This window comes from Lathamus discolor, chromosome 5, assembly GCF_037157495.1.
Source record: "Lathamus discolor isolate bLatDis1 chromosome 5, bLatDis1.hap1, whole genome shotgun sequence".
Classification (NCBI taxonomy): domain Eukaryota; kingdom Metazoa; phylum Chordata; class Aves; order Psittaciformes; family Psittacidae; genus Lathamus; species Lathamus discolor.
Window position 1 is genome coordinate 78,321,636 of NC_088888.1, and position 15,857 is coordinate 78,337,492.

Here is a 15,857-nt window from a genome sequence, read left to right on the forward strand (position 1 = left end):
GTGTTATCAGAATTTCACAACTCTGGATGAAAGCAAATTTTGATATTTCAGCACTTTCAATTCACTCCATATTAATCTTACACTTTTGTCCTGGGTTTACCAGGAGCCGTTTTGCTCCTTCTTAGTAACTGGTGCAAGCTCTGTGTTTTGACTTCCAGCCTGGGCAGAGAGCTGATAACACCGATTGGTTTTAATTGTTGCTAAGTAATGTTTATTCTGGCCAAGGACTCTGTGAGTCTCATGCTCTGCTGGGGACGAGGGAGGCCGGGAGGAAGCAGAGACAGGACACCTGACCCAAGCTAGCCAAAGACGTATTCCATACCACAGCACGTCATGCCCGGAGAGGGAACTGGAAGTTACCCGGAAGGGGCAGGCTCTCTCTCTTCGGGGGGGTCGAACTCGTTCGGCAGTGGTATCGTATTCTCTTGTTATTTTCTCTTATCAATATTATCATTGGTGGCAGCAGCAGTGGTTTGTGTTATACCTTAGTTACTGGGCTGTTCTTATCTCAATCCGTGGGAGTTACATTCTCCTGATTTTCCTCCCCATCCCTCCGGGAGTGGGGAGGGTTAGGGGGGGGGGTGTGTGTGAGTGGACGACCTGTGTGGATTGGTTTAAACTGCGACAACTTTACATATTCTCTTTGAAATTATTCACAAGTTAAGTTAGTGTGTTCATACTTTTTGTCTTTATAAGTTACAGTTTCTGTGCTAGAGGATTGTCTCTTCAATGTGTAGAAGTCAGTAACTGGGTACCGCTGGCTTCGATTTTTAGAAATTAAAAAGTAATTTTCAAAATGTGCTTGTAAACACATTTACAGTTACTATTTCCTTCAGGATGATAAACACCAGAGTAGATGTAAGGATAAGATCAGCAATGCTGTCAAAGATTTAAAGAGGTGCTGGATATGGAATCTGAATATATAACAGGACCCCTACCTTTGGTTATTGTTTCTCCAAGCCTGGCTTATTCTCCTCTGCCTTGCGGGCCTTATGCTGACTGCCATTTGAATTTCCCCTTGGAAGTTTTCCCTGGGCTCCTACTTGCTATAACTTCAGTAAATTAAAAACTGACGAAAGCAGCATTCACAAAATGTAATGATAAATGTTGGCAAACTGACTGCAGATGGAATATCCTGACGTGTATTTCAGAAGAAGGTGTTAAGACCCACAACGTTTGACATTGTCTTAAGTGATCTGCAAGTGTATTAGTGACATGTAAACATATGCAGGGCATAAGGACAGAACTTACAAATCACAATAAAGTCAAAGAAATCAACAGGAAAGATTAATCACTGGAAAAAAATAAAGCACTTTTTTTTTTTTTTTATTTTTCAGTTAACAGAAAAAATAGAATTAACGCCTGCAGGAACAAAATAATCTTGAATATACTTGAGGTTTCAGCCCAGGACGATCTCCTGCCTCCAACTGCTGATTTGTGATCTAGCTCTCACATGCCATACTTCGGAACCACAGGCACCAGATCTACTTTTCAAGAATCCTTTTACTCTAAATTCCCTTTATTCTCCTTCCTGGGAGTTCAGGCATTGTGGCTTGTCACCTACCTAAAGCTCTGCTTGCTTGCTTCCTCTAGGACTTTCCCTGGCACCCTTTCCAGACCTTCTGAGAACCTCCAGTGACACTTCTTTCTGGGTAGGATAATGTTTAAAGCAAAGGGCACAAACATTATGATGGAATTTGTAAACACACACATACCTAGATGTTAGGCACCTGCCAACACATATACCCAAATAGGCATGTCTGTGCAAAAACCTATTTCAACCTCTGCATGACCTTAGGAACATAAGGACTTTGCCTGTACCACTGAATTAGGGAGTGTCAGGGTAGAGGAGTTAACTCACCTATTGCTGACATGCTGGAACTGTCCTTGGTAGCACCCTTCTAGCACTTGTCATCAAGCATTTCCCCCGTGACTTCCTACAACTCAGCTCAGGTGCTTGCACAGGCCAAGAACCATCCCTGCTCTGGACATGGCAACCTTGATTAGAAGACTATGAGAATTTAAGTTGGGTTGATGGACAGAGGAAGGCCCTGGGCACTGATGCTGTGGCTAGTAGAGATGCAGCCTTTGAATCTTGGGCCTCACAAGGGTGGCACATATCTTGCACATCTCAGAACTGGAATCACAGCAGGAAGCACAGCAGGCAAGGAGCCATCTAAAGCCAATATGCTTAGCAAGGTCCTGCTCAGTATTAATCAATGGGAGAGCAACAAGAAGGATGTATCTTAAATACAAAATGGTAGGAAAGTACTTGGGAGCCACAGATTATATCTTTTCTGAAAATATCTGTCCAGAAGCCTGTCTTTGAAAGACTGAACAGGGATCACTGATTTTCCACACTTTTCACACTTGGGCGGATGACCCCCCCTGGATACTGTGTGAGAGGAGAGAACGAATATAGAATCATAGAATAGAATCATAGAATAGTTAGGGTTGGAAAGTTCCAACCCCCCTGCCATGGGCAGGGACACCTCACACTAAACCATCCCACACAAGGCTTCATCCAACCTGGCCTTGAACACCGCCAGGGATGGAGCACTCACAACCTCCCTGGGCAACCCATTCCAGTGTCTCACCACCCTAACAGGAAAGAATTTCCTCCTTATATCCAATCTAAACTTCCCCTGTTTAAGTTTGAACCCGTTACCCCTTGTCCTGTCACTACAATATCCTTACTACTGCTTCCTGGCGTCACTTCTCGAAACAAGGTATATCCCCAAATGTATTTTGTGAGAAGATGAACAGATCGTATTGGCTTAGGGTAATTCTTTGCAACTATGTGGCAAGTAGAAGTATCTCCCACAAGAAGAAAATGAGGAAGGAGAAGGGAGGAAGACAAAAAGGAGTTAAGTGCACAAGAGGAGAGGAGTCAGTAAGGTTGCAGACATTCTTATTTTTTCCTAAATGTAGCTGAACTGACTGATAAGGTCTCTTCTCAAAATTACTTCCACATGCTCATGACTGCAGTTGCCTGGGATCATAATGCCCAACTGAACTGTTCTTCACACCCCAAACCCATCCCAGTAGACATGAGCTACCATGACCCGTTTTAGCTGAAACCTATTTCAGTGTGATCAGAAACCAGTTAGAACAGGTTAGCTACTTCTTGTACTGAAAACAAAAGGATGCACATCTGAATCTTCATGCGCGAAAACTCCCAGTAGCATTAGCGGTCTTAAGTGCCTAATGTATCCAGCACAATGTATGTGGTTTTGTACAAGCAGCTGCAACATGCACAGGGAAGGCCACAATCATACCAATCAGAACAAGGTACAGTCACAGCTAAAATTACTACTCTCCAAGCATTCTAATGTTATCAGACAGTTATTATTAAATCAGCTCACAGGATATCAACACAAATAATGCTGCCTGGAAAGTCTGAATCACAGGGGACAGTCAAGAGAGATAAATGAAAGCAAATGAAGAATCTAAGATCTGATCAGGGACACAGAATATTAAATGGATCTATTCCTGTTTATCAACACTTGGTAGCACATTACCAAGACAACATGTAAAACGATCTGTTGTTCATCAGTCTGGAAATTAGTAAGATATTTGTTCACTTATAATTTCTAATCTTCCTTCAAAGTGCTGCTGACATAAATTGTCACTGTGCCAAAAAGTGGATTTGATGGTTAGGTTATGATAAGCACTTTTCTTCAAAATGTTTTTGAAAACAATCTGTCCAGAAGACATACAGGAAAATAAAAAAAGGGGAAACTGCACAGGCTTCTTCACCAGTGTATAATACTTTTTTCTGCTCTTTGAAGCAGGATTGCTATAGGAGCTTAGAACCCATGCCTCTGCTTTTTGGCTAATTCCTGCATTATGTGTGCGTACTGAAGCTAAAATAAATTAATAAACCAGAAATAACAAAAAAGCCCCCACCCAAAGTTACCCTGATTAAGGAATGTAAAATCTAACCCTTAGTTATGTCTGCATGCTTGCAGCAACCAAAATAAAGGTGAAATATCACCTTTATTTTTTTCAATATCACCGACATAAGAAAACCTCGGTAATGTTTCATTTTGAAGGTAATCACACAATTTCAGCACTTCACTCTTCCTGTTAATTGCTAAACAGATGCAGGTAAGCTCACACTGTATGGTCTGCCTAACCAAAGCTCAAGACATGAGGGAGAGTGTTTATAGTAACGGTAGATGTGTCATCTGTGCAGTCTAGTCACAGAATACATAAAACCTTTCAGCCATCAACTTTTTCCCCTGTTAAAAATGTAAATCCTTGGTTTATTTCAAAATAACCATAAGGGCACTTTGTGCAGAACAGGATCATTAACTCTGCAGTGAAATAACTTCACAGCGAAATTACTCGAATGTAACCTGCCTCTAGGACCCCCTTCAACTTCACTGGAATGAGACAAAAAAAATTGCAAGTGCTAAAAAATAATCCCAGTGAGAGACATGACTGACATATATTTCTTTGTCTTATTTGTTTCAATTATTACCTTACGTGATTTTCATACTACAGCATAAATTATTTTAAACAGATTTTCTTTCTCATTTGGAGAAAAAAAATAGAAATGCCAAAGAGAATCCTAAAGTTCATAGTCAGTTTACTTCCTTGTTTTGGATGTCAGTTTTAGTTTGCATAATCATTAGGAGAAAAAAAGTTGAGTACACTGCACAAGAACATATATTAATATTACACAGAAATGCTTGCAGCATTACCTTAGTGCAACAAGGAATTTGGAGTCAAGTGGTATCCATGCGGAACAGGTTTCCTTTGTGCTTCTATTAGCTTCTAATATATGAGTAGACTTTTAAAGGATCAAATAGTACAAACTGTTTTCTGAATAGTGGAACAAATTGCTGCACCAAAAACATACAAAAGAATCTATTCTGTTACATTCTAATGGTGGCAGACTAACATTTAAAATGTTACCTAATTTCTTATAAATTCTCCCTTCTCAAAAGAGCCTTTTATACAAAAAGTGAAAAACAAGGTCTCCTTTGAAATAGAGTTTTCCTGTTTGCTTTAAAAAGTAACCGATCATTAACAGGAAAAGAGAACACCGAATGGGATTTTAGCAATCTCCGTTGCCCACTTATGTGAGGTTCGTATTTTTTACAAGAACATAGGAAAACCTGCAACTGGCTCTGTATTTAGGAAGCAGATCATGCTTAATTTTTTTAAGAAGACCGGCAGAGAGAGAACTACCCTGCTAAGTGTTGGGGTGCCTGCCCTGGTAATGCAAACCAGGTAGGGCTGCAGATCCCAGAAGTGCACAGTGCTTAGGACACCGCACAAGGCTGTAGGAGATTTTTTCCTGCTGCCTGTGCTAACTCCAGCCTAATGGCAAGGAACCAACAAGGCATGATTTGGTCATGCCCTTGGACCCTTGGCAGGATGACGTACTGCTGAAGGCTTTTAGAAAATTCCACTGGAGTTCGCAGTTTCTGATATATCTCATCAGGGTTTGTCTTTTTGATTCTTTGTTGTTTTCATCTGTCTTTCTTTTAATCTTGTATTGTGAAGTCAGGAGAGCCTCACTCTAAGGTCAGTGTGGAATTACCTTGGTCCTCAGAGCTGTTTTTATGGATGGCTGCTAAAATAAATAGAAAGAATAGCTGAAAGACGCTTTGCTATCTCTAAGGCCTGAAAAACTTTGATGTTGGTAGGACTCATTACCATGGGTAATGAGTACCAGTGAGGTATCAGTGAGACATCCCGATATCCTATAAATTCAGAGTCCTGAAAACAGGTACTGAGATTTCCCCCATTGGAAGAGTTAGCCCTCTTCCCTCCACCCTCCCCTGCCCAACCCACCCCCCCAAAAAAAACCCCAAACCAAACCCAAACCCCAAAACAAACCAAAAGAGAACCAAAAAAGTTCAAAGGAGTTAGTCCCTAAGAAAAATAGTAAGCTACAAGATCAGTCTCTCATTCTTTCTTTTTCTGATTGATTTCCTCATCTCTGGTACTAAAGACAAAGCCCGGAATACCCAATGGCCAAAAGTAACAAATTTCCAGAAGACAAAGCAGTGAAGGGCTGTGAAGGTCAGAGATGCCCCACTATCTGCCTCAGGTAGCAAAAGGAGTAGTATATAAGTCTGTTCAAAGCCTTGTGTGGATGAAAACTTATCTTGTTAATTCAATATGTCGCAAAAATAGAAAATTAGGCTGACACAGTTTTTACTTGCATTCAGCAGAAAAATGAAGTAAATGCTTCACTAAGTCAATGAAGCTCATTTATGTTAGATGAAAACAGATTAGGCTCTGTATTTCCCTTGTAATAATACCTTTGCTTTCAATGTCTTATCTTCTTTCAGTGCATAACAGTAATTTACAGGAGTTTCAAGTTGTTTCCTCTGGAGTTTTTCCTTCATAATATTCCTTTGCTGTACAAACTTGGCTGAATGTATCAGACTATACTTAGGAAATCTGTAGGTACCATCATGCCAGAGTCAGGGGAGAACAGTTACTCTAGAGGTCAGAGAATAATTTCAGTCTCCATAGGCTGGAAAGGAGGTCTTCAAAGAACATAACTAAATTCACTAACGATAACCACAAAAAACTGTGCTTTGACAGCAGAAACACCAGAAACAGCAGCTGACAGGAGGAGGCAAGAAATCACCACAACTTCCTGGAGGAGTAAGTGCTAAAATCTGCAGCGTACAGTTTCTCATGTTGTGATGGAGAAAATGCTGATGAATGCACATGTGCTGCTGTTTATACCTCACATGCTGAAGAGTTGAATTCTGTGAGGTGCTGGGGTGGCATTCATCAAGTCAGGTGAATCTCTGGCAACTACAGGAATAAGAAAAGAAAGAAGACTGCCCTTTTGAACAACCCCAAAGATCTTGTCTTAGAACTATTTCTGTTCACCAGAGGATTTTCCTGGCTAGCAGAGACTGTATCCTCAAGTATAATTTGAAAGAGTTATCTCAAACATGAACTCAAGCTGGTAAGCAGGTGATTTGCAAATATTGCTCTTCTCAGGCATAAGACTCTCTCTCTTCAGTACAACTATTTTAATAGCGGACTGGCATGGTTTAAACCCAACCACAAAAGCTCGTTCACTCACTCCCCCCTTCTTGCCCTCCCCCTACACCCGGGGGGATGGAGAGGAGAATCAAAAAGAATGCAACTCCCACGGGTTGAGATAAGAACAGTTTAGTAACTAAGGATAACACAAATCACTACCGCTGCCACCAATAATAATAATGATAAAGGAAATAACAAGAGGAAAGAATACAACACCTCAACACCAGCCGACCAATAACTCGCCCCATTCCCCCCAGCCGAGCACCGACCGATACCTCTCCAACCCTGCAGTCCCCCAACCCTTCCGGGGTAACTCTCCGTTACATCCTGGCCATGACGTGCTGTGGTATGGAATACCTCTTTGGCTAGCTTGGGTCAGGTGTCCTGTCTCTGCTTCCTCCCAGATTTCCCTCCTCCCTGGCAGAGCATGAGGCTCAGAAAGTCCTTGGCCAGACCAAACATTTGAGCAGCAACTGAAAACATCGGCGTTATCAACACTGTTCCCAGGCCAAAAAATCAAAACACAGCACTGCACTAGCTACTAAGAAGGAGAAAAATGACTGCTACTGCTGAACCCAGGACACGGACACAAAGAATTTGTGATGAATTTGAAATCAGCAAGTTTGGAAGAAATTATATTGAAGGAATGGCTTAATTAAAGCAAGAATGAAAACTAATGTTGCTTGTTCGATTAAAAAAGAAGGGGCAGACTAAGTGATTTTACCTGTAAGAAAAAAGGGAAAACTAAAAGGAAACGTAGCTAAGGAGGGCAAAAAATTATATAAGAGGAGGCGACTTAAAGAAGGCTTTAACTATCTGGGTGAAGTTGCAGAAACTCTTATCTCAAATCAAGGCAATTAAAAGCTGCAAAACAGAAAAAGACTCCTTCTGGCATGTTACAGATGAAAAAGCAACAAGCCAGGAAAGCTACAAGTATATAGCTGGGCAAGACTTATCTGAGCAGTAAACGGGAAGGTACATATATTAACGACTGCTCAGAGAATGAAAACAAGCACTGAAGAAAAACCTATGAAATTTCATCCTTTGCTTTTCCTGATTTTGTGCTCTGCATTATGAATTAAAACTACTTACAAATTTGTCCTCTTTTCACTATTAAATTGACACAGGGTAAGATGCTAATGTTAACATGGTCCTTTGGTTATTATCTTGACTGTAGTTCTTAATTACTTTCTCAGGCTGATCACTGAAATCTGCAAAGGAACACTAAGGCAGAGAGTTTTTTAAGGGTTAGAACTGATTACGCTGGACTCAGGTTTGTGGCTGTGAGGGAGTGAGGTAGCAATGCTTAAGCTTAAAAGCAATCTAATTTTGCCCGTGTCTTTTCCCTCTTCTCTCTGAGATGAAGGTTAAATGGTATTTTTTTACAGTACCAGTATCTTTGCACAGTATCTCATTTTGTCATGCAGTCATGTGATATTCCCATACTCCTCATCTCACCTAGCACCTCAGCACTGTCAAAGGCTCCTGCTCATCTGTACTTCCTTCTTCATCTTCTCCCCAGTCTATTTTTTGGGCTGAACTGCTTTCCCCTTGTCAGGGAGGATATGCTGAGGATAGCTAAAAGAGTTGCTACTGTGCAAGAGCTACAAAAGGTTCTCCATGCAAATACTGTATTTTTAATGCCCTTACTCAGAAATCGCTGCTATTTTACCTCACAGACAAGGAGTACTGCAGCATTTCCTTGCAGTCAGTTTTGGAAAATGCCTTGCACTTCTGTGGTGTAAAGGAAGTTATGAGTACGGCTTTCCACCTCTGAGAAGTAAATGTTGTTTTGTTCTATTTAGCCGTCCCTGTAGGCTAGACATGTTCTTGCGTTGCTGTCATGGTTTAAGTGCAGCCAGCAACCCAGACCTACACAGCCACTCACTCACTGCCCCCCCCCCCCACCTTTCCTTCCTTCGCTCCCAGAGGGATGGGGAGAAGAATTGAAAGAATGTAACTCCCATGGGTTGAGATAAGAACAGCCCAGTAACTAAGGTATAACACAAATCACTGCTGCTACCACCAGTAATAATAATGGTAAGGGAAATAACAAGGGAAGAGAATACAGCTGCTTACCACCCGCTGACCAATACCCAGCTCAACCCAAGCAGTGATCTAGCCCTTCAGGGTAACTGCCCTCCAGTTTATATAGTAGGCATGACGTGCTGTGGTATGGAATACCTCTTTGGCTAGTTTGGGTCAGGTGTCCTGTTTCTGCTTCCTCTCGGCTTCCCCTCCTCCTTGGCAGAGCATGAGACTCAGAAAGTCCTTGGTCAGAGTAAACATTACTGAGCAGCAACTAAAAACATCGGTGTTATCAGCGCTGTTCCCAGGCTGAAAATCAAAAACACAGCACTGCACCAGCTACTAAGAAGGAGAAAAACTGACTGCTACTGCTGAACCCGGGACAGTTGTGGAACTAATAAAAAAGCAGAAGCTGTAAGATATGTTTTTTGTTTGATAAAACAGTCATTCCGATTCCTCTCTTCCCATACCAGCAAAAGATCTATATTCCCTTGTCTAGATCAATAAAATATGAACATATATTAATCAACCCCAACCTACAGCTTTTTAAAACAGGCTAAGATAAACTGAATTTCAGATTAAATGATTTTATACAAATCTGATGTTAATTCTGAAATTTCAAAGCTAGATCTCTTGGAAATGCAAAGATAAACTTAATTACATTACTGATGACTTTCAGATTGATTTACATCACAGTATATCACAGATGGCTTTAAATCAAATTAAGGATATATGAAGGATGGAACTCTTAGTGACAGCAGGCACAGGTAAGGCTGATGAAGTTGATGCCTTTCTTTGTCTTCAATGACAAAGTCTCCTAGGCCTTTCTGCTTAGTGCAAGTGTTCAAGGACAGGAACTATTAGGAGCAGCTGAAGATCAAGTTAGGGTATTTCTGTGCAAGACTGATGGAATCAGGTGGTGTACATTCACAGGTGCTGAGACAAACCAGGTTAAACAGGTGGTTAAAACCTGTTGGTGGGTGAACAGGTTAAAAACCAGGTGCCTAAAAAAAACATTTGATAATCAAGCTCAGTGTAGTGCTTAAGGTTGCACTTTACCTGGCTGCTGTCACAAATGGAGTGACAAATGTCACACAAGGAGCTACCCTGGGACATGTCCTGTTTAACATCTTTATCAGTGACCTGAAGAGGAGGTCATGGAGTGCACCCTTATAAAATCTGCATATGACACCAGATCGGGAGCCCCAGTTGATGTGCTTGAGAAGAAACTCCTGGCTGCAGGAATGGGTTGATAGAGACTCCTAAATTCAGGAAGAACAAGTGCAAAGTATTCAGCCTGTGAAGTGACACAGCATGGGAATGCCTGCCCGGGAAACAGCTCAGTGGGCAAAGCCCTTGGTGGCCCTGGGGGGCGGTGAGCTGAGCTCACACCTGCAGCGTCCCTGGCAGCAACAAGGGCTGACAGCATCCTGGGCTGTGTCAGCAGGAACACAGATCAAGGGGAAGGATTACCCCTCTCTCATCAGCACTTGTGTTTCTCCATCTAGGCTAGTACTGCCTATTCTGGGCTGCAAGTAAAAAGCTGTTGATAAAGTGAAGCATGTTTAAAGTCCACTAAGATCACTGAGGGTGGAGCATTTGCACAATGAGGTAAGGTTAAGGGAGTTGGGCTTGTTCAGCCTGGGAGAGAGATAATTTCAGGGGGACCTAAAAGCACCCTCCAGTACCTATAGGGAAGGTCCTGGTCCACCCAGGCTCTGGGTGGTGGGAAGACTAAGGACACTGAGCATAAAATGAAACAGAGGCTCAGACTGTATATAAGGAATTATTTTTTTTTCCCCACCATGAAGACAGTAAAGCAGGAGGGGAGATTATCCAGAGAAGTTGTGCAGTCTGTGTCCTTGAAGGTTTTCAGTATCTTACTGAATACTGAACCATCAACAGACAACTTGCTTTGACAGCACAGCTACCCATACTTGAGCATGTGGTTGGACTGGAGATCCTGAGGTTCCTTCCAACCCGAATTCTCCTATGATCACATAAAGGTCATCTGAATGTTGCACCACAGTAAGCTATAAAGTGTACTCTGTATCAACTAGCAATGCATAGATAACTGAAAGAAAAAAATAATTATTATTACAGAATTAAAATAAGGTCTAATTTAATTTCCACATTACCAACATATACGAGCAATAACTAACCTCGAAAAATCACAGATTACCAAATGATTCCAAATTAAGTTTACAAAAATATCCTGACAAAGTTCACTTCAAAATCCCACTCACTGCTGTCATTAGTAGGCATGTAGAATTCTTTAGAAAGTAGAACAGTTAATGGAGCTGTATGAGAATAAAAATTTATTTTCCTTGTCTCACAATTTTTCTACTGTCATAAAGAGAGACACTCTACCATAAAATTCTTTCTAAAACAGATCAAGATGAGTAAAAAACACTGCCACCTGGGAAGCTGAGAATGTGGCAGGGTTAAAAATTGCAAAATCACAGACTGCTATTAGGCCGTTAACTAATAAGCACTGCTAATTCAACCATACAAATACCTAATTCAACCATACGTCTGTGTGTATATATGTATAAAAAGTCTGAACAATTTGCATTTGCAGAGCATTTTCCCAAATCCTCAACTACATATATTTACAAAAAAAAAAAAAAAAAAAAAAAGAAAAAAAAAGAAATCAGCCAGGCAAAAGAAATATCCTTGTACTGTCAATTCTAAAACTAAGGGTCACTCTGGTGAGTCACTTCAGGGAGTGATGAGAGGTCAGACCAAGTACTTTTTTTCATGTTTCCTATTCTTCTGGCCTATGACATGACACACTTAGCACATGGGACTTTGAGATTGTTCTTTTGAGGCACTGAATAGTCTCCAGTCAGCAAAGACCATAGGTACGTTCTCTGGATTTGACAGTCCCCTCTGGATATGTAAAAGCTGGATGCAGACATACCTATTTAAAGTACTTTAAGACAGTTACAGCCCAAGCTGCAGGAAGGTTTCTTCAAACAGGGTCACAAATCCTCACCTGCAACAGCTAACTCCAGGGACTCGCCCAGTCATTCTATTTTATTTCAAAACTAAAGACCATGATGTTTACTCCAGTTGCATCTAACAGTCACTGAACAAAAACAGAACTTGTTCGAAGAGCATGGACTTAAATTTAGGATTTCCTACTGCTACAAACAGGTAAGATATCATATGGGCAGGATTAAGTTCTCACTAAGATACCTAAATGCATGTTTGTGTCAGTGAGCTATGTATGTATGCTCATGCTATCATCACTGCTTGATTCAGTTGTCTAGACAGACACATTTAGTGATAGTGCCACTAAAGATCCTCCAAGGCACCTACATAGAGAAAATGTGACAAGACTTACGGAAGATCTGCAGGCCTTTGAGGTAGTAGCTGGAGACTGCTAGGGTACATTGTGTTTCATAACTTAAGACATCCCAACTACAGAGAAGCACCTAAATGCACACATTGTGCATCTTTATCTTGAGGTGAGTTTCATCTTGGTGAAAAATCTCTCTAAGAAACATAAGACAGCAATCTGTCTAATAACTATTCTGTTTGCAACAGTTATTGCTCCCACAAAAGCTGAGGTATGCTCATTAATGTGGTTCAACTGCACTATTTAGTTTTGCACTGAAATAGGTAAGGAGAGCCCAGGTGACCAGTTAACAGCACTTCTACAGAGAGTCTAAACTGTGTCTAAATTGCTGCAACGGCATTACGAGGGGAATTCTCACTGCGCCCCAATACTTTCAAAGCTGCGTAACAAACCGTCTCAAATCCCTGTCAGAGTGAAAGTGCCATGTATTTATTCGATCTCTAGACACAAAATCCCCTCTCTATGTTGTGAAAAAGATTTCAAAAAACATGTCCCATCAGCTGTTACTTCAAGATTTATCAAGGATGTGTGTATTTCCCAAAATATCCATTGTTCTTTTAGTGGCATAGAGACATCACTGGTGAGAAAATGCTACCATCTATAAAGAAGAAAATGTGTCCCTTTGTGCCTGAGTTGCTCTACTAATAACCAAAATATTTATTGCTGATAGATCAGCAAATATGCAGTGGTGTGCAATCTAGTGTTGAAACTGTTCTTTAGAACAGGAATATTGAAACAATACGTGTTTTGCTATTACACAGATTCCAGTATCCTCTGTTTTGTGTCTTTACAAAATACTTTTGGATGAAGCTTTTTTAAAAAATTAAAATGAAAATTATTTTAGCAATTAGATACAGGTTCCTTTTGTTTATTCCTTTCCTTGCTCTTTTTGGAATCACGCTTTCAGTGCTGTGGAGGGAGGTGGAAGAACTGATCCTCTACCTTAATCAAAACAAATAAACAAGTAAAGCAGTAACAAAAAGGGCACAGTAGTTCCTGAATGACTACCAAACTTACATACTTATTTATTTTCTTTAATTTGTCTAAACTTATCCAAATTTCTAATGTGATTATTCAGGAACACTTGTTCTGCAAATCAAACGTTTCTGTTGAAAGAAAGTTTGCTAAAAGAAAGCATTAAACAAATGTTACATTCATATACCAAATACATTAATATACCAAATATGAAGTTTAAGAAACAGAACAGTGGTGCGCGTCTAAACAAGTGTAAGAATCACTATTTAGGGAGCCAATGCAAGATCAAAGTAAGTATTTTTTAAAATATTGATATATTTTACATATATAGAAAACAAGGGTTTACTATCTGATATAAATGCATTCAAATTAAGATAAATTATTTACAGTATTTTTAAAAGCAGTGTTTCAGAGATTTTTGCTGACACAAAAACTGAGCTGATGAAACAAGTGAAAGGTAAAGGACAAGATCTAATGCTAAAAATGTTTTCTATTTACAGTGAATATGTACTACTAACAGACATAAAGCTAAAATGTTGTTTATCTATTAGACAAAAAAATGCTGTTCATCATGAACAGTTACCCTCTAAATTTACCACAGATGCTGGACCAGTTAAGGTACTGTTGAACTCGTAGTTTAAAGGCCTTCGTGTTTAAGATGATTCTGTTTAAAACACGTTACTTCAGTTATTATGAAAAATATAATTTCATTACACAGAAATAAAAATTTAAAAATCAGATGATACATAAATATACAAAGGGGATTTTATCAATATTCATTAATTTTGAACAGAAAGGTTCAAAGCAATCATTAAAAGAATTAAATTCATTCAGATTAGATCTTTGAAATCATTAATCAACTCTGAGTGAATTAGGCCTATGGTGCCTACATTTGTGCATACACAAGTAAAGCCAAGCAGTACACAATGAATGTAAGAAAGCTGTAAAACTGAGCACCAGATTTTATTTTGCTCAGGTAAGGACTCTTTTGATTAAATTAGAAACTAAGTCTGCCCTATAAGAATTTTTGGTGATAAGTTACCAAGTTTAAAAATAAACATTTTTATTTCTGCCAACCAACTATTGTCTCTAAAGCACAGAGAAGCTGTACAACTCTTAAAAGACAGGCATTAGTTTCCTAACTTTGAACCTCTATACACCCTTTATGTCTTAACTTAACTTTAAAATTCATAGTGCTTATATTAAACATCACTTGAAACAACTTCCTTTGTTGCCATCTTCACTGTGTATGCAAACAGCAACATACTGTTTTCCAATATGAGAAACTATTTATTCGAAGAGCAGCATCTGGATTATTACATTTTTTCTGTATTTAAAATTGGAAATAAATTGCATTATCTCTGAAACTGCTGGATAGCACAGCAGTTTAAAGTAAATGTTTTCCAATAATGACAATTTTCCTGTCTGGCTCAAAAATTTCCAATGCAATCCTGTAATAAATGCACTGTTAAAAAGTAGGTTGCTTGTTTTAATCAATTTGAATTTGAGCAGAGTTCAAAAGAACACTCACTCTCCATAAAAACAAAGAAAACAAAGGGAATTCATCTGAGAGACAAAGAATAATTTGATCAAGGTTCTCCAGAAATTTGGTTTTTTCTTCTCCATCATAGTCTGTGCTTGAAACGTTACTTTCTTCTGTCTCATTCTGAAGAAGCTGTTCCAGAATCATGCACAAAGGAAAAATATTCTCATACTGGGTAATATCATACATGGCCTGGATCTGGGAATAAAGAAAAATCAATAATAAGCACAGCGTGAAAACATTTCTGCAGCCCACCATTCAGATGACAGTTTAAGGAGTAATGTTCAAATGTGCGGTATATAATCAGAACAGCTATATGCTTAGTATAATTACATCTAAGAAATTTTTTCTTTTTTGTGATAAGAGCCAAACATGTTACAAAATGAAAAGTCAACATAACCTCCTGTTCATGAGTCACAGAGCATTTTCTCTGCCTAATTATCCACAGGCTGTGACATACAATAATGACCTACATCACCACCACTTTGTTTGGTTTAGGCATATAATTAAAATTGGTGGATTTCAGTGTTCTGAGTAAAAACTATTTTTCTTTTTACTTTCCAACTCAAGTGACACCTCTAGAAAGCAAATAAAAAGTCCAAATTTTCACTCTCAATAAAAAATACACAAGCAAGTACTACATATCTGAGACAGATACAAAGTGTAAGAGTAATTTTGTCAAAAAAGCTCACTGACCAAACCATAAAGTTATTAAAAATCTTTAATATAAATTTACTTGTCCTGTATTTGGAACTGCAATTTCAAACTGAAGCTTTCAGAATATCTGCTGTAGATAAAAAAATTAAACCATGGGGAGATTTCTGGAATGAAACTCTGTGTCCTCCTTAACAGCAAATCTACCAGTAATATGAGATGACCTTGTTCTGAAAAGGCTGCAGTTACAGTAGATAGATTATAAGA

At 39.4% G+C, this 15,857-nt stretch overlaps 1 protein-coding gene and 1 long non-coding RNA gene across 3 annotated transcripts in view; one reads left to right on the forward strand and one right to left on the reverse strand.

Annotated features, from left to right (window-relative positions):
- Window positions 1-597: 597 nt before the first annotated feature.
- LOC136015435 (uncharacterized) lies at window positions 598-8,172 on the forward strand. 2 transcript variants are annotated; one of them, XR_010613203.1, is made up of 2 exons: window positions 598-6,067; window positions 6,571-8,172. It is a non-coding gene; the product is annotated as an uncharacterized LOC136015435 (long non-coding RNA). The 2 variants fall into 2 exon arrangements; XR_010613204.1 differs by having other exon boundaries at window positions 598-1,652.
- A 5,437-nt stretch (window positions 8,173-13,609) lies between these two features.
- MEI4 (meiotic double-stranded break formation protein 4) overlaps window positions 13,610-15,857 on the reverse strand; it is a 76,110-nt gene continuing 73,862 nt past the window's right edge. The window contains exon 5 of the mRNA XM_065681392.1: window positions 13,610-15,134. Within this exon, the coding sequence (XP_065537464.1) occupies window positions 14,883-15,134 (252 nt within the window). The 3' untranslated portion in view covers window positions 13,610-14,882. The remainder of the gene's footprint in view (window positions 15,135-15,857) is intronic.